The following is a 24,922-nucleotide window of genomic DNA, read 5'->3' on the forward strand; positions in this document are numbered from 1 at the left end:
ATGTCTGCAGATTACAGGACGCCTCTGTTTCACAGTAGGCAGGGGGGTCTGGAGGACCTGGTCTGACTGTGTGATGGGACTTCTTCCACAGCTGGATCCTGAGCAGGATGCCTCCAGAAGAGGCTTGCGCAGTGCTCAGGAGAAGATGGCCTACTCTCTGGTGTCTGTGCCTGAAGGAAATGATATCTCCTCCATATTTGAGTTGGACCCTACCACCTTGCGAGGAGGAGACAGCCTTGTCCCCAGGTACAGCTAAATGTAGTATTTGACCTGTCTGTCTGCTTTGGAGTTTGATTTTTTTTTTTAAATTAATTACTATTTTAAGGTAAAGCTGGGTCCAACTTTTTTGTTTGTTTTATTATTTTTAACCTTTGGAATTAAGATTCTTTCCCAAATTAATATAGAAATACTTAGCAAGTGCCTGAAGCTTCACTTTAGAAATTTACAATTGAGTTACGAGTAATGGAACCCCATTTTAGAGGGGGGAAAACTGAGATTAAGTGACTTCCTTGCCAGTGGACAGACTGGGACTAAGAGCCTTGGGTTTCCTATCAAACCACTACAGTGACCTGTCTATATTCTATTAGTCAGGTTGTAACATCAAGTATTAGCATTTCATTTTCTGTTGTTAACATGTCCTTTACTGTTCATATGGCATGTCTTGCTACTTAAAAGACGCTGTCCTTTTCGAAGATAAACGGTCTGTGTGCAGGCTCTTTGCTGTCACTGAGAAAGCACAGCAAGTTTGTTCCATCTAAGCAGCTCTCTAAACCATCAGACACAAGTTAGCAGAAGTTAACATGGCCACCAAAACTAGCCATCCTGGCTGCCTCGCCTCTTCTTTGGGCTGCCATGTTTGTGTGGAGAGGGGACATGGCAGTGCAGTTGAAAGACAACATCTTAGGCCGGGATAAGAAACACATTTGACCATGGCTTGATATCTTTTATCAAAGAGTGGGTACATGCAAAGTAGTGTTATTGCCAGAAATAACTGAGAAAACTAGGTCTGGGAACTGCTGTCCCCATAGGAAGAAAGACTGGTTGACTCTCGCTAGAGAAAATGCTTGTGTGATAGCCATGTGTTCTGGTATCTTAATCGACCTTTGATGCTTGTACAACATTGACTCTTCGTATAGCTGCTCTAAAAATTCTCAGTTTAGAAAATGTAGATAACAGGGAGTTAGGGGCTAACACCAACAAAGGTAAGGAAGGATACTGACAGCCCAGGTGCACTATAGCATGTGGAAGTGTGAGGATTTCAAGAGGCTTCATTTGTTACTGTGCAGCAGCTGAGTTACAGCAGCAAATTATAGACATAGTTCTGTTTTACAGCAGAATCTATTTCATTATATAAGAAGGCTTCTTAAGGTGAACTATAGAATTGAAATAAGGAAAGACAAGACTTACTCCTGTTATGGTATGCAGCACGGATAAAGATGACGCTTTTCCCCCCGCCACTGGTTCCTACTACATCTTCCAGTTCAAACAATGCAAAGATTTCCTGTCTGGAAAAGTGACTCATGCTTTGAAACTTTTGATTCTCTTTCAGGAACTCTTACGTCAGACTTAGACACCTTTGCACTAACACCTGGGTTCATAGTACCAATATCCCTATTGATAAAGAAGAGGAGAAACCTGTGATGCTTAAAGTAAGTCTCGTTACGTTATATGAGCACACCCATTGATCTCATTCCTGTACTTTCACTGAAGTGTTGTTGGCAGGAGAAGCTCCATCCTTTGAGACTGCTGTGTTTGTCAAACAGCAAGCAGCGCAGCAGTGAATAATAATGCTGATGCAGAATGTCTTTTCTAAAATACTAGGTTTTCATAGTAGTTTACTAGATACACTGTTCAGTTGCTACTGTACAATAGTCTTCAAGAGGAGGATTTTATTCTACTGCTTATGGCAACGTTTTGCAATCTCCTGATGTTTCTCTGGATTTAGGAACAGGTTTGAGCTTGCACAGAGTGGTACTGTTCTCAGAGTACGACTTCATCAGTAGCCTTTTACTGTCAAAGTGGAGCGTGGCTTTTCGTCGGCGTTATTATCACTCAGTATGTGAATCACTACTTTGTTTCCTGCCTTTTGGTTCGATAGTAAAACTTCTCTGGGTTTCAGATTGGTACTTCTCCAGTGAAAGAGGACAAAGAAGCTTTTGCTATAGTACCGGTTTCCCCTGCTGAGGTTCGGGACTTGGATTTTGCCAATGATGCAAGTAAGGTTTTAGGTTCCATTGCTGGCAAGTTGGAAAAGGGAACAATAACCCAGAATGAAAGAAGGTAAGGAAGCAATAAGTTGGTTCAGATAATGTTGTTTCCTTTAGTCAGTAACTTTTTCTTTGAAAACTTTATCTATCTACACTATCTTCAGAAGAGGGATTTTGTTTCTGCCTTGATTAGATTTAAAACCAAAAAAATGTGATGGTTTTATTGTTGACGTGGCTATAGTGGAGGTTCTCAAGCCCCTTCTATCAAGCCCTGCCGTGCTCTGTGAAATGGGAGCATGAGAACGGTTGTTGTGAGCCCGGAGGAATAATCCACGGCATACCTTTCTTGATGGGCTTTGCAAATGGAGTGTGGGAATTTATAATCCATCTTGTGAAAACTGATCATATGACTCCTTGCAAATCCTCTGACAATATCCGTGAAAAGTACGTGGCCACACAAATAGCCCAGAGTGGGCTGTGTAAAACCAGGGCCCATGTGCTTCTGTGGCCCATGTCTTTTATTTGGCCTTGGGAGAGATTATCACCTGATTTATTTTTTTATGGCAATTTAAAGAACTGCCAGATAGAACTTGGTGCGCGTATAGTTGCCCTAAAATGGTATCATTATCTTACTGCTGCTATGGTTTAGCTAATAGACAGTAAGGCTATAGCCATAGGGAGCATTAGTTCCTCATATTAAGTTCTGTATAAACATAAGTGCTTTATCAAAGCATCTGAGACATGCCAATTGATAATCTTTTTTCTCTTAGAACTTTGAAATCTCTATAAACTTACGCTGACATTGTTCTTTTAACAAATAGAATGTATGGTCTCCTATTAATAACTTCTCGCTCTTCTGTAGATCTGTTACCAAATTGTTGGAGGATTTGGTCTACTTTGTCACTGGTGGAACTAATTCTGGACAAGATGTTCTCGAAGTGGTATTTTCTAAACCTAATCGTGAACGGCAAAAGCTGATGAGAGAACAGAATATTCTAAAACAGGTGAGCTGCATTTTTCTCTGAACTCTGCCTACAAGCAGGGTTGTCAGATAAGAGAACTTTATAATTGAGAACCTGGCCAAATTATTGGGACCAAAAGATCCTTTGAGGTTCTAGCTTTTAACAGGCTCTTGGTAGTGGACAGTAGGCATACCATTGCTAGAAAGCAAAAAAGAGAATACTGTTGTATCAGGGTGATCACTGTCATCATCTGTCCAGGCTATTCCATGGCCAAGAAACAAACTTGGTCACTGTGGTGTATTTCTGATGTACCTTTTAGACATTTAAAGATGCTCACACAGTGCTTTTAATTTTAATCAGATGAAGGCTCTGTCTCATAGGGTTTGATGGGTTTTTTTATTAAATCTATAGATTTTCAAGCTGTTGCAAGCACCATTTACTGACAGTGGTGATGGCCCGATGTTGCGGTTGGAGGAGCTCGGAGACCAGCGCCATGCTCCCTTCAGACACATATGCCGGCTTTGCTACAGAGTGCTGAGACACTCTCAGCAGGATTACAGAAAGAATCAGGTTTGAAATATGTCTGTAGCTTTCAATGGCACTGCCATTGTTCCTGTGCTCCAAAAAGCTGTAAAAGCTGCATCCCATTAATTAAACACTGCTGTGCTGTGATTGTATAGACAGCAAGAGACTTTTGGATTGGTGTTTTACTCTGGTATTTCTCATCTCTGTCAGAGACTAGGCAATGTAATTAGTACCACTTCTAAGGGGAATTTAAGAAAACAATGGAATTGCTTTCAAGGCCAGGTGAATTACAAGACTTTCTTCATCTCATGTACTACAAGCTTTATTGCAAGTTGATCTGTGAATTAAGGCTGTTTATTTTTGTTGCCGTTTATTAAACACAAACTTGTATCGGATGAGGATAAATGTCTTGGTAGTGTCGAGCCTGGGAGGGAGATGTTGTCCATTATGACTTGGTTTTTGTCAAGAGCAATTTGAATCTAATCCAGTTCGCTTCTTGGGATGTTGATATTGACGAGCATCTTGGGTTTCTCTTATTGACTATTTTCTTAAATTCTGAGAACTAATTACAACACCTTCCTCCTTGCCTTTGTGTTTTGAAGGAATACATTGCGAAGCAGTTTGGCTTCATGCAGAAACAAATTGGCTATGATGTCCTGGCTGAGGACACTATTACTGCACTGCTTCATAACAATCGCAAGCTCTTGGAGAAGCACATCACAGCTGCTGAGATCGACACTTTCGTTAGTCTCGTGAGGAAAAATAGGGAGCCCAGGTGAGATCTGTGTTTTTGAGTATAGGATTCCCTTTTCCTCTTAACCTTCTGAGTAAAGTCTGTACCTGCCAGCTTACTAGTAAGGAAGCACAGCTAGCTCATTTCTTCTTGGCATTCACCATAACTTCCCCTTCGGGCAACAGTCTTGCTCTGCAATGTTAAAATGCACTTCTGAATGTTTCCTTTCTGAAACATAGATTGATTCAGTCTAGATATCACCAAGGATTGATATTTGGCTCACGTTTTCCAACAGGTTTTTGGATTACCTCTCAGATCTGTGCGTTTCCATGAACAAGTCTATTCCAGTGACACAGGAGTTGATTTGTAAAGCCGTGCTGAATCCAGCAAATGCAGACATTCTCATCGAAACTAAGTAAGTGAATGCCTTTAAAGATGATTTTTCCTAGTGTGAAACAGAAGGAAGGTGATTCAAAGCTGAGAGCACTGCTGGCACGTCAAGAGAAAGCAGTTAAGTCTGTGTGGGGTCCTCTTCAAATACCCAGGGAATGGGTATAGATGGCAGCAGACATCTGCCATACGCCTTCTTGGTCCTTCAGTCAGAAATCATTCAGATATCTCACGTTTGATCCAAGCAGACAGACTTTGCAGGAAGGTGTGCAGGGTCCTGTGGGCCTGATCCTCCCCTGGGCCTCAGGCTTTCCTCTCTAAGCCGTCTGAAGTGAGCGAGTGCCGCTTAGGTGCGTGCCCACCAAGCTCAGCTTGCAGCAAAGCAGAAGCCATTTCTCTCTCTGCATTTAGGATCTTGGTCTCTAGCTCTGGGCATTGCCCTGCCATTGCTGAAACATCATAGCAGGCACCAAATCCCAATTGTCTTTCATAAAGATGGGTTTATTTGATACGTGAAATAGGGCCCAGGTAATCATTATCCAGGTATTGTAAAAGGGAAGCAGATCTTTGTCAGGTGGTATTTAAAACACAGATGGATGAGAGTATTCTTGCACTTTTAATTCTTTTCATGAAATCATAAAGACTGTACTTATTTCCACCAATACTTTAAGTTGCTGCATCATTTATTTGTTCTTACACTTTGTGAATTTAATTTGTCATTGTTCCAGATATATGATCCTTTTTTTTTTTTGCTGAAGGGCTAAAAGCCCCCAAAGCCTTTTTTAGTTTTAATAGCTGATTTGTTTCTAGTTACTTTGCCACATAAGCAGAAAAAGTTCTGATCCATTTGGCATTTGTGGGATAGAGAACTAATTGGTTTTTAGACATTTTTGTTTACCAAATCCTTTCCTAGTCTGTTGAGTGATCTTTGAGGCAGTTTTCCTGTAAAGATGTTTTTCAAAGTCAGTTTTCTTTAACCTCCTTGTTTCTAGTATCTTCCTCAATTGAATGGAGCTGAAATTTTGTTGGTTTTTAAGGCTGAATGCAAAACTTACCTAAATTAATTTTAATCTCGTGCTTTTATTATTAAAACACAAAGGTTTTGTGTAGTAAACTGCTACTGCTGAAAGAGCAAGATACTCTGCCTTTTACTTCACAGAGCTGAGGAATAAAAATTGTGGTTTTTGAGTGCAGGTGAGATCATAAATTTAGTTACTTCTACATCACTAGTACATTTTAGCAAGTGCCTTTTTTTTAGCAAGTGTCTCAAAAGAAATGTTCTAACAGATCTGCATGGGTCTTGGCAGTTTGTAACCTAACCTAACTTCCTTCTGACAGGCTGGTTCTCTCCCGATTTGAGTTTGAAGAAGTGTCAAGTGGAGAAAATGCCTTGGAAGTTGGAGAAGATGAGGAAGAAGTGTGGTTGTTCTGGAGAGACAGTAACAAGGAAATCCGCAGTAAGAGTATCAGAGAGTTGGCTCAGGATGCTAAGGAAGGGCAGAAGGAAGATCGGGACGTACTCAGCTACTACAGGTTAACAGCATGTGCAGTAGTTGGCTAGCAAAGTTCATCAAGGCTCTGTGGGGAAGCCTTCAGTACATAGCCTGTAGCTGGTGTGGGAGATAGGATACTGGTTTTATGGACGAAACAGCCATTAGACAGTAAGAATAAGGTCTCCTCGAAGTGAGAGCTAAAAGCACAAAGTTCATTCATGGTGAGAAGTCCAATTATCAGCGTGAGCAGTTTTAAACTGATTTAAAACCAAAAATATTTGAGGCTTAGAATGCATTGAATTTGCACAGCACTTAATACCTGTATTTCTGCTTGGCTTCCTGATAAACAGGCATTATGAGACAACCTGTATGTTAACCGTTCAGGTTGCCTGTATTGAGATGGTAGTTGGGGTGAACAAACACTTGCGGCAAGAACAGGATTTGAGTATGCAGATGGCTCTGCTTTAAGTTTTAAAGTAGTCACTGCTGTTCTCTCTGCCTTCCAAATTTTTCTCTAAGCTCCAAGCCTTTAGTGGTCCCTGTAGTTCTCAGCAGGACAATATATTAAGTTATGAAAATGCCACAAGTTGGGTTTGATTGATGTGCAGTGCTCCTTTGTATGGCTTAAGCTATGCTTTTAGCAATTTGTAACATGAAGTGATGTTTCCAGATGACTGGACAAGACACTAAGTTCTTGGCATAGTATAAGATCAGGTTTCAGCCCAGACCAAATTCCTGTGTCTGGGTTATAAACTACTAAGTGTGATTTGACGGACTCATTTGTGGTGATGCAGAAAGTGCGACTAGATTTTTTTTTTTTTTAAATAGCTATCTTATCTTGCATTATTTCTTCCATTGAAATGATTCTTGCAGTAGATTTCCTAATACAGATTTTGCTTTGAGCCTATTGGAGGCCTGAGCTCAAAAGGAGACCTCTTGTATGTATTTTTTAAAAGGGTTTTTGCCTTGAAAATAGATTTTTCTTGCACTTGTTTTTACATGGAATTGGTAGTGTTAATTGGTTTTAGTCTGCGTTATAGCCTGTGCTTAAAACAAGGGTTTAGGATACAGTGTGGTGAGTTCCTATGAGGAGTGTTGGGAGTGAACAAGGGGTCTGCTTTCTGTTAAGTGCTTTTTCTTCAAGAAACCTCACAGTTGACAATGTTCAACACAAGCCTATATGAATACTCATGAATGCTGGACATTTCCTTTATTACTAACAGCTAATTACCAGCCTGTTGAATGTACATAACTTAAATGCCAGTTGCTTGTTTTTAGCTTTATGGACTGAAAACCTTAGGAATTAAGTGTAGTTTTTCTCTACCAGTTATGTCACTGAAGGGAGCAGAGCTCAGTAGTTGTTTAATCACGTATCTGATTTTTTTTTAATAATTCTGTACTCCATCAATGCTGTTGCATCAGTGAATAGCTGTGGCTTCAGCGTCAGTATGAAGTGTTGAGTCTTCTACAGTGTTTAGGCTGAGTTGCCTTGATTCTCTGTAGCTTTCATGACCAGCATTACTTGATTCTATGTAGCTTGTAGGAAGTACGTTGATTCCTTTTAATTCCCTTTTCTTACTATTTTACCTTTTACTAGTGTTAGGTAAGTACCTTATTCTTTCGATAATAAGTATTAGCTATACTACTGGAAAATACAAAATGCATCCTGTTAATACGTCAGAGTATATCAGTACTGTTCCCAGTGGACATGTCTGGAAATTGAAGTGTAAGCTATTTTGTTTGTTTTGTTTTTTCTTCCCCCCTGAAGATACCAACTAAACCTCTTTGCTAGAATGTGCCTTGATCGACAGTACTTAGCCATAAATGAAATCTCCGGCCAGCTGGATGTGGACCTCATTCTCCGTTGTATGTCTGATGAAAACTTGCCCTATGATCTGAGAGCGTCTTTCTGCCGGCTGATGCTTCATATGCACGTTGATCGTGACCCCCAGGAACAAGTAACACCAGTGAAGTATGCTCGTCTGTGGTCTGAAATACCTTCTGAAATTGCTATTGATGAGTAAGTACTTGCTGGAATGGTGTGGCAGAGGAAATAATATCGCTCTTGATTTTTAAAACAAAACCACATCAATTCTAAATTTCTGCATTATTTATCCTGTTTCTGGTTAAAAATAATAAAACATGCGAAGCTTATTCTCACTAGTTTGTTACTCAAACCCTGTAGTTTCGTTTGCCTATAATGATTGCTGGAGGGGACCTTCCTGAGAACAAAATAACCTTCTTAGCTTACACCACGCACAAGGTGTCAACTGTGGCAGTAGGAGTTGGTCTCCAAGACACAGCGATCACAGTGATGGTGTGTCTCTGGTCAGGGTGATGTGACAAGTGACCTACCCCTGGGGAGGAAAGGCAAGGGAGGACTATTTCATTTTTCTTCCTGCCTTATTTGATTAGGGTATATTCTTCTGGGCAGATTGTCCATAAGGTACATCACATGATCAAAAGCAAAGAGAAAGGGGTAGGTCATGTGGTGGAGACGGTCATGTTCTTAACCTCCAGTGGAAAATACTCTGATACAGAGGTGGGAAACCTGTGCAAAACCGCAGCTAGGTGGGACACTTGACCATATACTTGCACTTTATAATACAAATAATTTAAAATTCAGCTGCTCAGAACTCAAATTTTGAATGGAGTAAATGAACATTCAACATTACTGCTAAATGTTAGGAATTTGAGACTTGTCAGATTAGTACTGCAGTTTTCTGGTTTCTTCTTTTTCCTTCCCTCCTTGCTAGTCTAGTTTTCTTTGCTGAGAGAGATGCAATAGATCAAATTCAACTTTAAATGCCAAAATAGAAAAACAAATGGCTTCAGCTCTGGCAGAGGCTAAACAGTGATAATTAATCAAACAGGGAAACAGAAATAGTTAGTGCAAGGTGTTGGGGTTGTCTTTCTGCACATGCTGAGAAACAAACCTAGAAATTGTATTAAGATAAAGAAATGGCTACTTTGCATGTATGTTGTTTTTATTTGGGGGAAAACAGCATCCACAGTCAGTGTCTCTTGGCCACATCCATTCACCCTACTGCTGCATGTAGCTTGTCATTGTTTCCACTAAAATCATAAGGGTTTCTTTGTTTTATTTATTGGGACAAAATTATCTTTTTTGTTTTCCTCAGACATTCCTAATAGCGCAAAATAAGCGTTGGGATAAACAACAATGGGATAAACCAGCAAAAGCCAAGAAATTGTGGTGTCAGCTTCCTGACTCCCTTGTTTGGATAAATTATTTAGCAGCTTTTAGCTTTGCTTAGGTTTTGACAGACCAATGAAAAATTGTATCGGGGGAAGAGAGCCCTGTGTATTTGCATGCAAAGTTTTGTGGTTTGTTTTGGTTTTTATTTTGGTTTTTTGTTTTTGTTTTTTTTCTCTTCAGCTATGATAGCAGTGGAACTTCCAAAGATGAAATTAAGGAGAGATTTGCACAAACAATGGAATTTGTAGAGGAATATTTAAGAGATGTGGTGTGTCAGAGGTTCCCTTTCTCTGATAAAGAGAAAAATAAGCTCACTTTTGAGGTAGTTATCCAGTTCTGATTTTATCTTTTTTTTTTGTGTGTGTGTGTGTGTAATGTTGGCACTTTTTTCAGCACCAGCAGATTGACAAGTAAATAGTGAGTGCTGAGCCTCAGAAGGCTCCTACTTTCTGCCATAGTACTTTCTCTTTGTGCAAGCAACTCCACTGAAGTTTGCAATGATAGTTCTTGAAATACAATTACCGAATGTGAGCTTATAGACATAAGATTTGCATAGATTTGCAGCAGCCCTGTTTACTTCTTGTGCTTTCACTGTTATTGCAAAGTCAAGCTTTACTGGAATAAATATTCTTGAAAACTAAACACTATGTCTGCATGCACAGAGAGTCTCTAGAGCTTACAGTATTACTCAGGAAGAGAACAATACAGTGTCCTGTGGCTTACTGACCTATTAAAATAGTCTGTCTGTGCAAAGTAATGCAGCAAATCCATGCAACAATATTCCCTAAATAACCATTAATTTAAGAAAATGGGATATTTCTTTATAAAAAACTTAAGTTTTGAGTGAATATACTTCACATAATGGGGCTATGTTCAATATTTGCACTATATGTGAAATTCTTACGTGGTAATCTTAAAGCAGTGCATTGGAGGACTTGTTGGGAAACTTTATCATTTGGTAGTGATAAGCTTTAGATATATGTTTTGGTTGGGGATTGTTTTTTTCTGTAAGACAACATCATGAAAAGCATCTGTACTTTCACTCTAGTCTGGACCTATCTTAACTTTTTCCTCATGAGACAAATGTGCTATCATTTTGTCGCTATAGAACATCAGTTGCATGTACAGACTGTTACTCTAGGCACTGCAGAATTTGTAGGAGAGTAGAACGCTTTCTGATAAAATGCAGAACTATACAATCTTATGGCATTATGAGGTATTATGAGAATATGACTCACAGACAGCTTCTTGATCTTTTCACTGTGTTAAGACAACTTGATTGTGATCACAAAATGTTTAGTATTAATCAGGCTTTTTATTATTATTTTGGTAGGTTGTTAACTTAGCCAGAAATCTGATATATTTTGGTTTCTACAACTTCTGTGACCTCCTCAGACTAACCAAAATCCTCCTTGCTATATTAGACTGTGTGCACATCACTACCATCTTCCCTATTACCAAGATGGCAAAAGGCGAGGAAAGTAAAGGTAAGGCTGAAAAATGATTGGTGGAACAGATCATTCTTCAGTTTCTAGTTCATCTCATAATGCCAATGGGGGTTTGAAATCTTCTAGTCCCTTCTGTCCATGTGTGCTGGTTTTAGTTGGGATAGTTAATTTTCTTCACAGTAGCTAGTATGAGGCTGTGTTTTGGATTTGGGCTGAGAAGAATATTGTTAACACACTGTTGTTCGTAGTTGTTGCTAAGGAATGTTTATACCAAGTCAGGGACTTTGAGTTTCTCATACTGCCCCTGTGTTCCAGCTGCTTCTGTCCAAGAAGTTGGAAGGGGACAGAGCCAGGACAGCTGATCCGAACTGACCAAACGGGCATTTCAGGCCACAAAACATCCTCCCTCAGTATATAGATTGGGGGTGGGCTGTGGGTCACTCTTTCTCTTGGTAGCCCTCTCACTTGCTGGGGCTCGCTGTGGTGTGATCTCTCTCTCGGGCTTGGCCTGGATCTTGGGCATTCTGACTTTTGCTGCCCAGAACCCGGCTGGGTGACATTTGGTAGGTGCTGTGCAGTTGTATAATTTGTTTTGTTTGTTTTCCATTATTTTCATTACATATTATTAATAGTAACGGTAGTATTTTCATTACATATTGTTAATAGTAATATTAGTATTATTGGTATTTAGTGTGATTAGTATCATTATTTTGGGTCATTTTACTTTCAATTATTAAATTGTTCTTCTCTCAACCTGTGAGTTTCCTTGTCTTTTCATCCAATTCTCCTTCTCCATGGGAGGGTAGGTGAGTGAGCAGATGTGTGGGGCTTAGTTGCTGGCTGGAATTAAACCACAACACTGTGGCTTAGTTGTAAAGCTGAGTAATACCTGTGATGAAAGAGGGAGAGGGTAGGGGGCTTCTGAAAGTACTAGAGTGCTTCTGTGACTTCCATCCGTTCCAGGGATTTACGTGTCCACCTAGCCTTGTTTGATGTAGAGGCAGTTTCTCTCTGTAGGATGTGAGGGACCTTGCCCTGTTCGTGCAGGCCCATTACACCATCATAACCTTACATGTTTACTTACCTCTCTGAAGGGAGCAACGTGATGAGGTCAATCCATGGAGTCGGTGAGCTGATGACCCAGGTGGTGCTCAGAGGTGGTGGGTTCTTGCCCATGACTCCACTTGCTGCTGCTCCTGAGGGTAACGTCAAGCAGAGTGAACCAGAGAAAGAGGACATTCTGGTGATGGACACGAAGCTGAAGATCATTGAAATACTTCAGGTACTAGCAACACAAACTGATGTAGCATCTTGCGCTGTCTTTCATCTTAAGTATTAATGTAGTGCTGTGCTGCTGTTTAATTGACTCCTGCCTTGTATGTACCTTTTACGCTGGTCAAGCATTACAAGAGTGGCCTTTTCAGACAGGCAGCACTCAGCTTGCATATGACAATATTATAAAATGAGTTTGCAATAGACATCTGCATATTTAACGGTGATTTGTAAATACCTGATTTGCTGGAGAGCTCATTTTCCAGCTTACTGTCTTCATAATTTCCCTGAGTCTACAGGGTCATCTTAGGATGTGCCCCAAGGAAGGGGGAGATACTTGAGACTACTTGTACAGCCATCAGCCTGAAATGCTTTTTATGTATGCAAATTTGCCAGCCTCCCTGTCTCTTCCGTCTCTGGATTTTCTCACTTGTTCACTCCTAAGTCTTCGGGACACAAAAAAAAGTTTTTTTCCCTTTTCCACAGTGCTGTCTGGATCTAGACGTTGCCACAGAATTACTGTACTGAAATCCATCTTCCTTCCCTCAGTGTAGGAGTCCCTTTTCCGTTCGGTAACTTCATGGGCAAGTTCATGGAGGCCAGAATGCTGCAAAAGCCTCGTGGGCGAAAGTACGCAAGGCAGCAGGAAAGGCATGGTGTACCTTCCCCGTGCCCCCGTGGGAGGTTTCGCACGTAGCTGGGTTTGAGGTTATGCCCTTCCCCTCAGCAGCAGATGCAGCACGTAGGGGAGACTTGATTCACTTCCTTTCACCATTGCTAATTTTAGTTAAAGCAGAATTTCTCTTATGGCGTGGCATGTGCAGTGGGATATTTCCGTGTGCCAGTATTCCCCCTGTTACCGTGGGTTATTAAAACTGGCATTTAGCTTTCTCCTGTAAATGTGAGAGAACTGCAAGCGTTCTTGGCATTGTACTGCCTTCCTCAAGAGGGAGGAAGACCACCGAGGAGGTGGTCTCTGCTGCAGGTTTCACGGGTACTAGGTAATACAGCCCAGCCGGACCGGTAGCTGTTGCATGACGGCAGCAGGCTGCGATGCTGCACTTTGGCTTCCTCTGCCACGGCGCCCTGGGAGTGGGTGTGAGGAGGATAGCAGTGCCTGGCTGTCAGATCCCTGCTGCTTTTGGAACAGATAGAAATGCTGCTTTCCTTTCCCGGGGGCAGGGTGAGGATGCCTGCATTGGGCAGTAACCAGGGAGCAAAGCTCTGCCAAGGTCTTCTACTCATAAGTAATTATTACTGTGTGCTTATCATATGCTCGTTGAAATCACTGGCAAGAAGTCACTGAATTCTGGGGATTTTTAAGAAGAATTTTGCATACCTCTTCTTCAAGTTAAATCCACATTTATACGCTGTTGGTCTTTGATGTTTGTAGCACTGCATTGTGTGTAAGTTGTCTGTACATGTGCTTGGAAACAGTTACATTATTGAAATATTTTTACTACTTCTGCATTATCAGTTTATTTTGAATGTGAGATTGGACTACAGAATCTCCTGCCTGCTTTGTATATTTAAACATGAATTTGATGAAAGCAATGCCCAGATGTCTGAATCACCCACTGGAAGCAGTAATCAAGAAATTCCAGCTAATGTACCAGGTTAGTTATTTTGCAGAGAATTAATCTATGTGGGTTAGGGAAGACTCTTTAGAAGTTCTAATTGGATAATTGATTCACGTTCTTGCTTTGGCATATGAACATCTCACTGAAGCAGAGTACCCTGCTAGCCATGGGAATAATGGTAAGGGATCATTTCCATATACCCCAAACAAAACCCAGGATTTATTTGTACTCTCCCCTAATTGTTTCCGTGTGTTAAGTGTGACCAAGAGCCTGAGATGCATCCTGTAATGCAAACCTGAAATAAACACTGTCACATGTGATCCGTCATCTACCTCTAATCTTTTGTCTTAATATTTCTGGGTGAAGGAGAAGGGTCCCCAAAGTAATCAGATTTCCTCCATTCCTTTCTCCTGGCCTAATGCCTCTACCCACCTAAATTTCTTCTCTCCGAAGGTATTGTAGGAAGGCAAGACGCCTGGAGGTGTCTGTGTCTCAGTGCTGTTGGACGAGGGTGTGGAAGTAAGCTGTGGAGGAGCTTGCCGTGTACAGTGGTGGTGTTAACTGAAAGCGGGATAGTTAGTGGACTGGGTGGATGGGGTGGTGTCAACTGCTGTATCACTTCCCAGGGAAAAGCATCCTGTAGTTAGGACCTGCACTGTGTAGGAATAACTGGACTTTGTAATTTCAGCTTATTAGACATCAAACAGTTTCTTTCTTCCTCAATTTGGGGACTGTATCTCTAGATGCAAAGGAGAAAGATAAGGAAAACGCAGTTTAGATGTGAAGTCTTCAAAGGGAGGAGACTGTTTCTTTTGATCTCGCTTCAAAGGGGATGTGTTCACTCTTTTCTTGGGCTGCCTGTCCAGCATCCCCCTGGGGTGCCAGGGCCTTTGGAACTGGACTGGCGGGGAGAGCAAGTGCTCGTTCTGCGAGCTCCACTTTGGAGGAAAGATGGTAAATGTTTCTGGAAAAGATGTAAAATCCCCATGCTCCTGCTGTTCCCCTTTGCAAATGTTTGTGTAAGATTTAAGGCTCCAACATGGTTTTACCCATTTTATTTTCTTATTTCAGAGTATTGGTCATTGCCCATGTGATAATATATACTTTATACTGAAAAATGCAAAGACCTTTTTCTGTCTTGAGCCACAGGGAAATTGCTGTCATTGCTGAATGTATTGCTTTAGAATTTCTCAAGGCTGAAGCTTGGTGTTTCTTGTGGCTGGCCCTTCTGAATGCCACCAGGTCCCATCTGTGTCCTGGAATGATGCTAAAAATAGGCTAGGGAAGAATAGCCTGAATGTTGCTGAAGTGATTATGCAGTTTAATTAGTGAGCTGATAACAGGTTAATTTATTGTCTTATGTTACTGTAGCAGGCTGCTTCAGTGATCTCTCAGCATTCCTTTCAGCTTGTTATGACCCTCCTGTTTACAGCTACATCACCACTTGTCATTTAAAATGCTTTTAGGCTACAAAAACATCTGTGTTCCAATTCTGACATGATGTATTTGTCTTATTTTCTCAGGAGCCCTGGACTTTGAGCATATTGAAGAACAAGCTGAGGGGATCTTTGGTGGAAGGAAAGTATCTCTTCACTAGTGCTTATCAGGGACAAGTTCAGCAGTTCCCAGGCTGCAGGTCTCAGGGCTCCCAGGGAGTGGGGATTGCAGAAGAAAGGGAGGTGGTATCTGGGAAAAGGCTGGAAACAGCTGACACAGTTACCTAGGCTTCATTTTCCTGAAATGCCTTTGATACAGCTCAAAGTAGTGTACATTTGGATTAAAAGCCGCAGACCAAGGGGCATGGGTCCTGCAGCCACAGAGATCTTCGTGGGAGGGTGTGAGTGAAAGCCAAGTTGGAGGATTATTGCGTCTAAGCTGAATGCTGCAGCAAAATCTTCTTAGGTGGAAAAGTTTGCGTAGGCACGGTTTGGGACTTCCACTGAGACAGTTATATATTTAGCCACCCTTTTTTTGTTTAATGCAGTATTGAACTGCACATGCATGGCAGAACAAAGCAAGCTGTACCTTCCATACCTTCCTTCCTTCCGGAGCAGCTTATATCTTTTCTTAAATCATGGGACAGCAAGTCATTTACAGAGCTTATCCTGATACTCTACCCACTGTCTGTTGGAGCAGCATGAAGCTGTTTATTCTGACTGTCCCTAAGCAGCTCAGACCTGCAGTTGTTTTCTGTAACCCTAAGATAACTAGTTTCTTAAATGAAGGCAGAAGGGGAGAGAGAGATTGACTTACAGAATTAATAACCAGAATTTTTAATGTAAGCATGCTGACTCATTTGGAAACAGAATATGGAAAAGATTCAGGGGACACTGATTAAAAAAAGGTTTCTCATGCTCAGTAAAGAGGTGCAGGGGAAAGAGGGAAGAGGAGGATTTCAAGTGCTTGATATAATTAGTATTTCAGTGTGGATACTGAGGTAGGGGTTTATTTCATAAACAGTGAGAAAGGTTATTACCAGGAATGGGCAAGAATATTTGAGCAGTAGGGTGAGGCTGACAGAGGGGCAAATATTTGCCATAGTTTGACCCCCAAAAGAATCTGGGTTGGATAATGTAAGTGGAATGAACTGCAGTTAATGCGATTCTGGGATAGCCTCCCTATTAAGCAGTACACCAAAAAAATGTGTGTGTCATCTTAAGATAGTGCTTGATTAAGAAATTTCCCCTGTATTTAAAAGTTAAAAAAAAAAACAAAAACCCAAGGTTTTCTGCCACTGCTGACTGGACTTAAGAACCTGCTGGGACATTCAGTCTAATATGCTGGTTAACTCCTACACTCTGTTTTCAGTGAGGAGAATACACCACTGGATTTGGATGATCATGGTGGCAGAACATTTCTCAGAGTTTTGTTGCATTTAACGATGCACGATTATCCTCCTCTGGTGTCTGGAGCACTTCAGCTACTCTTCCGGCACTTTAGTCAGAGACAAGAAGTCCTTCAAGCTTTTAAACAGGTATGTGCACGTACTAGGCATGTTATTCCTCATCTGAAGGTATATATTGCAGCTAAAAACAGTCCTTTTGTGCAACTAATGGATTTTGTTCATGCAAGGTTCAACTGCTTGTTACCAGCCAAGATGTTGACAACTACAAGCAGATAAAACAAGATTTGGACCAGCTCAGGTCTATTGTGGAAAAATCGGAGCTTTGGGTGTACAAAGGCCAGGGTCCTGATGAGACTATGGATGGAGTGCAAGGTGAAAATGAACACAAGAAAAAAGAGGTAATTAGGTTATGTTTGCACAAATTAATGCGTGAATATTTTATGGAAATGCGACTGTTTCCAGAACTGTGACTAAAACATCCAAGCACCTTTCCAGTATGCTGCATAGCCTGGTGAGGTGCTCTGAATTGCCTTTGGAGTAAGGCAGGAATAACAGGAGAACCTGAGGTAGTTCATGCCAGGTTGTCTCGGGTGGAAACTGCTTGGGATGGGCATCCACTAATCTGTCATCTTTAGGCTCCAGCAGAAGAGTTAGTTTGGGTTTGCTCTGGCTCCTGAGCAACTGCCTTTCTGCAGTGGCAGATTGCATGTTCTGGGCTTTTTTATGGTCAAAAGTACCTCAAATAACATAAGGGCAGAGCTGTGAACTGTTCAAGTGATGCATTTTGAGTCATGGCACTATTATTAAAGGGCTGAAGAGAACAGTGCTGAAGTAACCTGGTAAATGTTAGTGCTTTATTTGTACCTGATAGTACTGGCCTTTCCTGGCATGCACATCTGGCTTAGAACTAATCAAACGCCATTTTTTCTCAGTATAATTTGCAGTCAAAAAACCAAAACGGGTGAGGGAATGCAAGAAATAGTCCCTGCATTATGAACCTGTATTGTTGGAAGTAAACAGAAGTAATTTACTTGTTGCTTTCCTAGTGTGTAGCTCTGTGAGGTATCTCTTGATACCTATGCAATGACAGTTTAATAATAGTAGAGAGGGAAAGTGAAAAGTTTTTGGGAGGGAGACTTGATTACAGACAGAATGTGACAAGCAAAGGAAAAGACAAGAGTTTGCTGTCTTTAAAATCATCCCACCCTCACCGTGTTTTCCTTTAGAGGTCAATGGGACTTGACAGGATAATTACATGTATTTTTCTGAGACTGTCGGAAATTTGAAGGATGACACTTCTTTCCAGGAAGAGAGCACGCACTATCCTACAATGGTAATTTTAGCCTTCGTGAAGATAATGCTATAAGCTAGTAATAATTTGTCTGATTTTTTTATCCACAGGAAAGCCACAGCAAGTCCCAAAAGCCTGAAAGTACAAGCAGCTACAACTACCGTGTAGTGAAAGAGGTAAAACTTGCTTCTTGATAGTTAAATGGAAGTGTAAATGAGTAACACAGTTCTGGAGAGCTGCAGTCAGAGGGAGACACCCAGGAAAGTCTGAATCACTCTTCCATTGTGGAAACTATTTGCTGAGTAATAACATATCCCAACGTGAATGAGAAGCCAGGAATATAATAAGCACGAATGTGTATTCTTTCCTTAAGGATGGATTAGTGAGAAACACCACATTTTGCTGCTGTTTCAATGGTAACACAATATTTTTATTGTTAAAGTCTGTGAAGGACGTAAGAAAGTGAAGCTGTTGAATTTGCTCTGTCCCGAGTACCTTGCACTCAAAACCACCATACTGTTGAAATTTAATTTTAAAAATACCAGACCAAAAGCATGCGTTGGCACTGGTGTGGTGTTAGCTCATGGGCTTTCCGTGGCACTGCTGCAGAGCCTGACGCAGGGCTCACTTGACACGGCTGGATTCCGCAGGGCCAGCCCTAGTCAGAGATGAAGGGATGGTGCCTGCGCCAGTACAGCCCCAGGTGGGGTGGCAGCGCTGTTGCCACGCTGCTTCCCTTGCCTGTGCGGAGTGGCACAAGGCTGTGCTGGCTGCTGCGTCCCCAGAGGGGTGGCAGCTGTCCCTCGAGGGGACAGCAGACACCAGCACTGCCTTCTGCCCCCTCATTTCCCTGTGGCTCTTGGCTCTGTCCTTCTTCAGTTCTACTGGTGTTGCAGGAGCAACCAAGCTTTAGCCTGGTCCTACCTCCTTACCTCAAGCCCACAAAACTTGATTTTGCTGTCTAGAGCCACTCTGGTCATGCAGACATGTTTTTTCACTGTTGCTGCTCTCTGGGAACCACCTGGCCTGTTCTGAAATAAACCCCAGACTTCCAGTTCTAAAGCAAGTGTCTTCTGCAGATCCTGCTGCGGCTCAGCAAGCTCTGTGTTCAGGAGAGTGCCTCGGTCAGGAAAAGCCGTAAGCAGCAGCAGCGACTTCTGCGGAACATGGGAGCTCACGCGGTTGTGCTGGAGCTGCTGCAGATCCCTTACGAGAAGGTTGGGTTTCTGTACGGCTGTCACCTTCCTTCATGTCATGTTGACGGGCTTTTAATACCTCCTCTTCATCTTCCTGAATCTTCTGCCTTTACACTGGATTCAAAGAGATTACTTTAACTATTCACACTTCAAAAATGAGTCTTTGAATATACAGTGTTACACACTATTTCCTGAAAAACATACTTGTCCATCATAGCTCAGAGTAAGACCAAGAGTCAAGTGTCATCTTCTCATGGGGGAGGTGTGTGCTGCCTTGAGGCTTAGCTGTGCTGGTGGAAGCAAGACTCGTTATTGCTGAGAGGTGGCCATATGACCAGCCATTCTGGGACCACTAAGGCCCTGGTTCCCCAGGGGGTTTATCAGCAAGTCTGCCTGGTGGTTATAGACAGGCTCCAGTTGTAGATTCCCAAACTCCCCCTTAGAAATAAATAAATATCAACTGACACTCCAGGCGAGGGCTGCTATCCCTAACTAGCTCTACCGGAGTGCTGCGGAATGCCAGCGGTGCAGTTTGAAGCCCTCTTTGACTGGGTTGCTGTACAGTTGGAGCTTGCACAGTATTGTGCTGATGAAGCACACCCCAAGTTCATTGTGTTGGCTGCCCATTAGTCACAGGTGACAGGTGCTTATCATTGCATAGGTGAGCAAGCTCTTCACCTTTTCCTTGTGTCTCTGCTGTCCTCTGTTCCAAACTCCACAGATTTCTGAGAACCAGTAGTTCTAGACAGTAGCTTTGATTAATGTGAAACTAAGTCTCTTGCTGTCTTGCTTCATATTTTGTTAAAAAATCAGCAGCAAAAACACCCTCCAACACCTCTTGTCACCTTCTGTCCCATGCATATGAAAACATATTGGACAGGCAGTGTGGAAGGTGTTTCACCCTTGAAAATATATGAAACTCCTTAAAAGTAAAAGCAGGCACTTATTTTTCCAAACTCCATTTCATACCATGAGTGGCCTGGTAATCCACACTGATGTCAGAGGAAAGGCACCGATTCCTGAACTGTACTTGGAAGCATGCAAGTAGTGTGCGGATTCCTGTAAATATAAATTGGGTTTAACTGTGGCAGTAATAACTTTCCATCCCTTCTTTGCCATGAACTACCTCTGTGTCGCTGCTGAAATGCATTTCAGTGGAATATGGCAGTTCTCCTGTGTAGCCCCAAGGTGATGATGTGTGGTTTGGCCAGTGTACTGGTATGTTCAGAAGTGTAAAAGTGACTAAAGCACGTTGCTGGCAGGCTTGGCTATGGAATATGCAATTTTAGAGAATAAACTACTGTAATTTCTATTATGGTCTTTATTTTTGATGATCTTTAAAGCTCTGAACCATGCCAAACTCATCCCTAATGTCTCTGAACTGGGTGGAGGTTTGTTTTTCTTTGGAGTGTGAGAGAGACGTGACAGTTCCCTTGCAGAGTTGGAGCTGCGGCTCATCCAGTACTCACCTGAAAGTGAACCTTTGGATTCTTTTTAACCCCATCTTATTTGTCATGCAATCACAGGCCGAGGACACGAGGATGCAGGAGATAATGAAGCTTGCACATGAGTTTTTACAGAACTTCTGTGCTGGGAACCAACAGAACCAGGCATTGCTGCACAAGCACATAAACCTGTTCCTTAACCCAGGGGTAAGAATAGTCTCATGCCATGACTTATTTTTTTTCTAGCAAGAAAAGAGAATGGATTGTCCTTGGTGTTCGCCTCTGGGCCTGTTCTGATGCAAGATTGGTTGAAGGGGTCACATTTTGGTTTTGTTCTAAAGCCTCAACAGTTGGCAAGATCTGTTTGTTTAGGACTGTTTCGGTGTAGAAAGTTCAAGAGGCTGAAGTGGAGTGAAAAACAGGCTTAGATATCAGACGTTGTGTTGACAGATTAGGTCCTCGGAAATGTTCTTTTCATTCCTGCACCCTGCAGGAGTGTTGACTTAATTCCGACCCCTGTGTGGGTTCGGTGGTTTGTTTATTTTCTAATTTCTTTCTTTGATCCCCTCCATTAGATTCTGGAAGCGGTAACAATGCAGCACATTTTCATGAACAACTTCCAGCTTTGCAGTGAGATTAATGAACGTGTTGTTCAACACTTTGTCCACTGTATAGAAACACATGGCAGAAACGTTCAGTACATAAAGTTCCTGCAGACCATTGTCAAGGCGGAAGGAAAATTCATTAAGAAGTGCCAAGATATGGTAATGGCTGAGGTGAGAGCTGCAGAGATTTGCGAGGTCTGAACAGAAGTTTTCACATACCATTTGGTGAAAATGACAAATTGATCCTCTCGCTTTTGGGACTGCCAAGAAGCTGACAGTTACTTCTCTTGGTGCAAAAAGAGCATACAGCTACCAGAAAGCACAGGCTTTTTTGTGACTGAAAGCTTCCTGAGCTCTTCAGCTGTAGGTACAATGAGTGGTCGGTTATTAATGAAAAGTTACGTTCCAGGCTTCTACACATCAACATACAGGCAGGTGAGGATGCCCTTATCTAGCAAAATTGGCTAGGAGAGAGACAGTTTCATTTCAAGATCAGGAATGCAGAAGGAAAATGTTACCATGATAGTATTTTGATGAGATTTTCTTATCTTACCTATATATTCAGCTGTTAAAGTGCTGAAGGGGGAAATGTCTGAGGGTCTTCAGAAGTTCAAGTGTGTAGGTAAGTGGGAAACTGGGGTTGTCAGGATAAAAGGGAGAGATGAGAGAAGGGTGATTAAAACCCTTTAGGCTGGATTCTGCAACGGAATCTGTTTGACAGTGTATTTGCATGTCTAATGGAATTTTTATTGGCCTCTTCAGCAGGGGGAGCCCGAGGATCAGATTTGTCAAGCTCTGACTTTTGTGTATCAGTCTTACTAGATTGATCAAAGGTCTTCCGTATTTTGTCGTTGTTCAAAAACGGTTTCGTGAGCTTCTCAACACGAGCCGAGTTTGCGAGCTGCTCAGCAGTCAGCTTCCACAGGGATCAGCAGGTGCTGGGAAAAGGCAGTTGCCTTCTTCATTTTACCAACCTGTTTGCTATAAACCCTGCAGGAGCACAGCCTCCCATCTCTCCAGCTGCATGCTCCCAAGTCTCCAGCATGGAGCAGGTCTCTCTTTATTCGGTCTCCTTTCCTTTGTGGAGTTTATAGGAGGTCTGAACTGCTCTGAAAATCTGGCCATCCAGGTCTCAAACGTGGAGCTGATAGAAATCTTCAGTGTGTGACTTAACGTGTCATTCGCTAGCCTTGGAAAATTGATGATGTTTGTTCAGAAGGGTGGAATTAGTGAGCCCTGCAGTCCTCCCATCCGGCGTGCCCCTGGGGCGTTTCTCTGAACAAAACGGTGTGTCTGCAGCTAGCTGTGTTAAAAAGTCAGCTGAGGCAACATACGTGAAATAAAAAAACACAATGGAAAGTCATGAGCTTCTTGGCACAACTTCTGTCTAAGCAGTCAGTTGGACTGACTTTGAAGTTCTTCAGCAGTTCAGAAGTGGTAAATTCTTTAAGAGAAAATGTCACACTCGAGCCCTCTATCCCATGAAGGGAGCACCAGAGGAATGCCCAGCTGACTTGGTGGGCTGCACTCCTTTTAAGTGTCTAAAGAACAGCTAATCAGGATTTGCACTGTGACAGTCAGCCCACAGATTAGGGGAGGATGCTGCAGGGTGGTGCACAGGCTTTGATCTGCTGATGGAGTATTTTTCTTTCTCGGTAGCTGGTGAATGCGGGAGAAGACGTCCTGGTGTTTTACAATGACAGAGCCTCCTTCCAGACTTTGGTGCAAATGATGAGATCAGAGAGGGACCGGATGGATGAAAACAGCCCACTGATGTACCACATCCACTTAGTAGAGCTGCTTGCTGTCTGCACAGAAGGCAAAAATGTCTACACAGAAATAAAATGCAACTCCCTTCTTCCTTTGGATGACATTGTTAGGGTAGTAACCCACGAGGATTGCATACCTGAGGTGAGGGCTGTTGGTGGCACTGGCCCTTATGTATTTGGTATGTGCTGGCTTTGGGTGAGAGAGATTTGATATTCCTAAATCTGGCCTAGGAAAGGTGTTCATGCAGGTAGATAGTAAGCTGGGAATCTTGATTCCTTCCCTGGTTCTGCTATCAGCAGCCCCAGTGGATAGTCAGGTTAAATCCTTTTATACTTGTTTCCGTGCCCTTAAAATGGGGATGTGATGCTGTACTTGCTTGTTTTATAGGGTTCTTGAGGCAGAGAGGTTTATGGAGTATGCTGCTAACCTTGAACAGATGGTTCTGCAGAACTGGAAATGATTATTATGCTGACGTTTTGTCTACAGTAATCCTGGTGTGTTTTATTGGATCGTGTCTTGCTATTCATGGCATTAAATTTCACCATTGCTTAAATAAAATGAAGAAGTAGAATTACAAATTATTTATATAGCAGTTTTAATGTGACTTTATATTCAGTCATAATGCTGTTCAGGTTTTTAATTTTTTTACTGGTAATTTTCTTTTCTCTACTTTTAGGTCAAAATTGCATACATCAACTTCTTGAATCATTGCTATGTGGACACAGAAGTAGAAATGAAAGAGATATACACCAGTAATCATATGTGGAAGCTATTTGAGAACTTCCTGGTTGACATCTGTCGGGTAATGATTTCTGTATCTAGGATCTGAATTAAAAAAGCTTAAATGAACCTATTTAGTATAGAGTAGTAAGAATAAGACATAACAGTGCATCATGGCAATAAGTACCCTGCGTACTGTGTTCCTCCAGATTTATATGTGCCGTCTTTTCCTTGTGTCTGTGGATTTCATTAGTCATATTCCATGGAACACGTTAATATTTTCCTTTTAAGAAGAAAAAAACCTAACAGCAACCCAATAAACCTCAGAAAAGCCCCACACCCTGCTCTTTTGTCTAATGCCTTTTTCTGTTCTGCCACCTGGCTTGCTTATTCTGGCCGTGATAGTGAGCTCCTTCCTGAGCAATAGTCAACGATTTTTGGCAGGTCAGGACAAATTTTTTCCAAGCTTGGCATTTGTTTGGCCATATGGCTTTTTGCCTGGGATTCCAAGTATTTCCCCATACGAAAGCATTACACCTCAGTCCTCCCTAGCCTACTGCTTTCTTTCCTCTAAGGCACTCTTTTTTTTTTCTTTTTTTTTTTTTTCCCCTCCTTGCTAAACATGCTATATGCCAGCACATTAAAACTGTAATGGTGTTGGACTTCTGCTTTTGTGTGTGCTGGGAGTCCAGAGCTCCATGTGTCATAAATATCACTACAGCAGAGAATTGTTATGACTAGAACAGTGCGAGATCAAGAATTCCAGTCTGTAACGCTTAGATTAATCTATCGTGGTTGAGCTGCTTCTGACCTGAGAATGACTTGTCTTGCAGGCGTGTAACAACACCAGCGACAGAAAGCATGCTGACTCCATATTGGAGAAGTACGTTACAGAAATAGTGATGAGTATCGTCACCACTTTCTTCAGTTCCCCATTCTCTGATCAGAGCACAACTTTGCAGGTAGGAGAATGTAGAGGGATGAAAAATGCTGCAAAGCCAATTATTTTCATTCCACTTCAGTTCCATTTCCCAGTTAAAAAGAAACATGTTTGTATTGGGGAGCAGATGTGTTCTTTGTGACCAGGTTGCTTGTTTGCTGTAGAAGTGGGAAGATTTATAGATCAGAATACAAGTATTTTCTAGAGAGGCTGAAGTGTCACATTACTTCATTAGTAGATGCAACTCTGCACTACCACTGCCATCATGCAGGTCTTTGGGAGG

General features: G+C 41.9%; 1 protein-coding gene across 1 annotated transcript in view; it reads left to right on the forward strand.

Moving 5' to 3' along the window:
- The window catches only part of ITPR1 (inositol 1,4,5-trisphosphate receptor, type 1), a 162,150-nt gene that overhangs the window by 49,234 nt on the left and 87,994 nt on the right, over window positions 1-24,922 (forward strand). Inside the window, 23 exon segments of the mRNA XM_010159814.1 lie at window positions 92-246; window positions 1,550-1,649; window positions 2,120-2,280; window positions 3,070-3,211; window positions 3,581-3,739; window positions 4,297-4,469; window positions 4,723-4,842; window positions 6,156-6,350; window positions 8,079-8,330; window positions 9,708-9,849; window positions 10,861-11,014; window positions 12,070-12,257; window positions 13,725-13,863; window positions 15,351-15,409; window positions 16,640-16,801; window positions 16,900-17,070; window positions 18,074-18,139; window positions 19,043-19,180; window positions 20,686-20,811; window positions 21,180-21,380; window positions 22,869-23,120; window positions 23,656-23,781; window positions 24,533-24,661. Of these exon segments, the coding sequence (XP_010158116.1) occupies window positions 92-246; window positions 1,550-1,649; window positions 2,120-2,280; window positions 3,070-3,211; window positions 3,581-3,739; window positions 4,297-4,469; window positions 4,723-4,842; window positions 6,156-6,350; window positions 8,079-8,330; window positions 9,708-9,849; window positions 10,861-11,014; window positions 12,070-12,257; window positions 13,725-13,863; window positions 15,351-15,409; window positions 16,640-16,801; window positions 16,900-17,070; window positions 18,074-18,139; window positions 19,043-19,180; window positions 20,686-20,811; window positions 21,180-21,380; window positions 22,869-23,120; window positions 23,656-23,781; window positions 24,533-24,661 (3,510 nt within the window).

The sequence above is a fragment of the Eurypyga helias genome, unplaced genomic scaffold (genome assembly GCF_000690775.1).
Source record: "Eurypyga helias isolate BGI_N326 unplaced genomic scaffold, ASM69077v1 scaffold29349, whole genome shotgun sequence".
Taxonomy (NCBI): Eukaryota; Metazoa; Chordata; class Aves; order Eurypygiformes; family Eurypygidae; genus Eurypyga; species Eurypyga helias.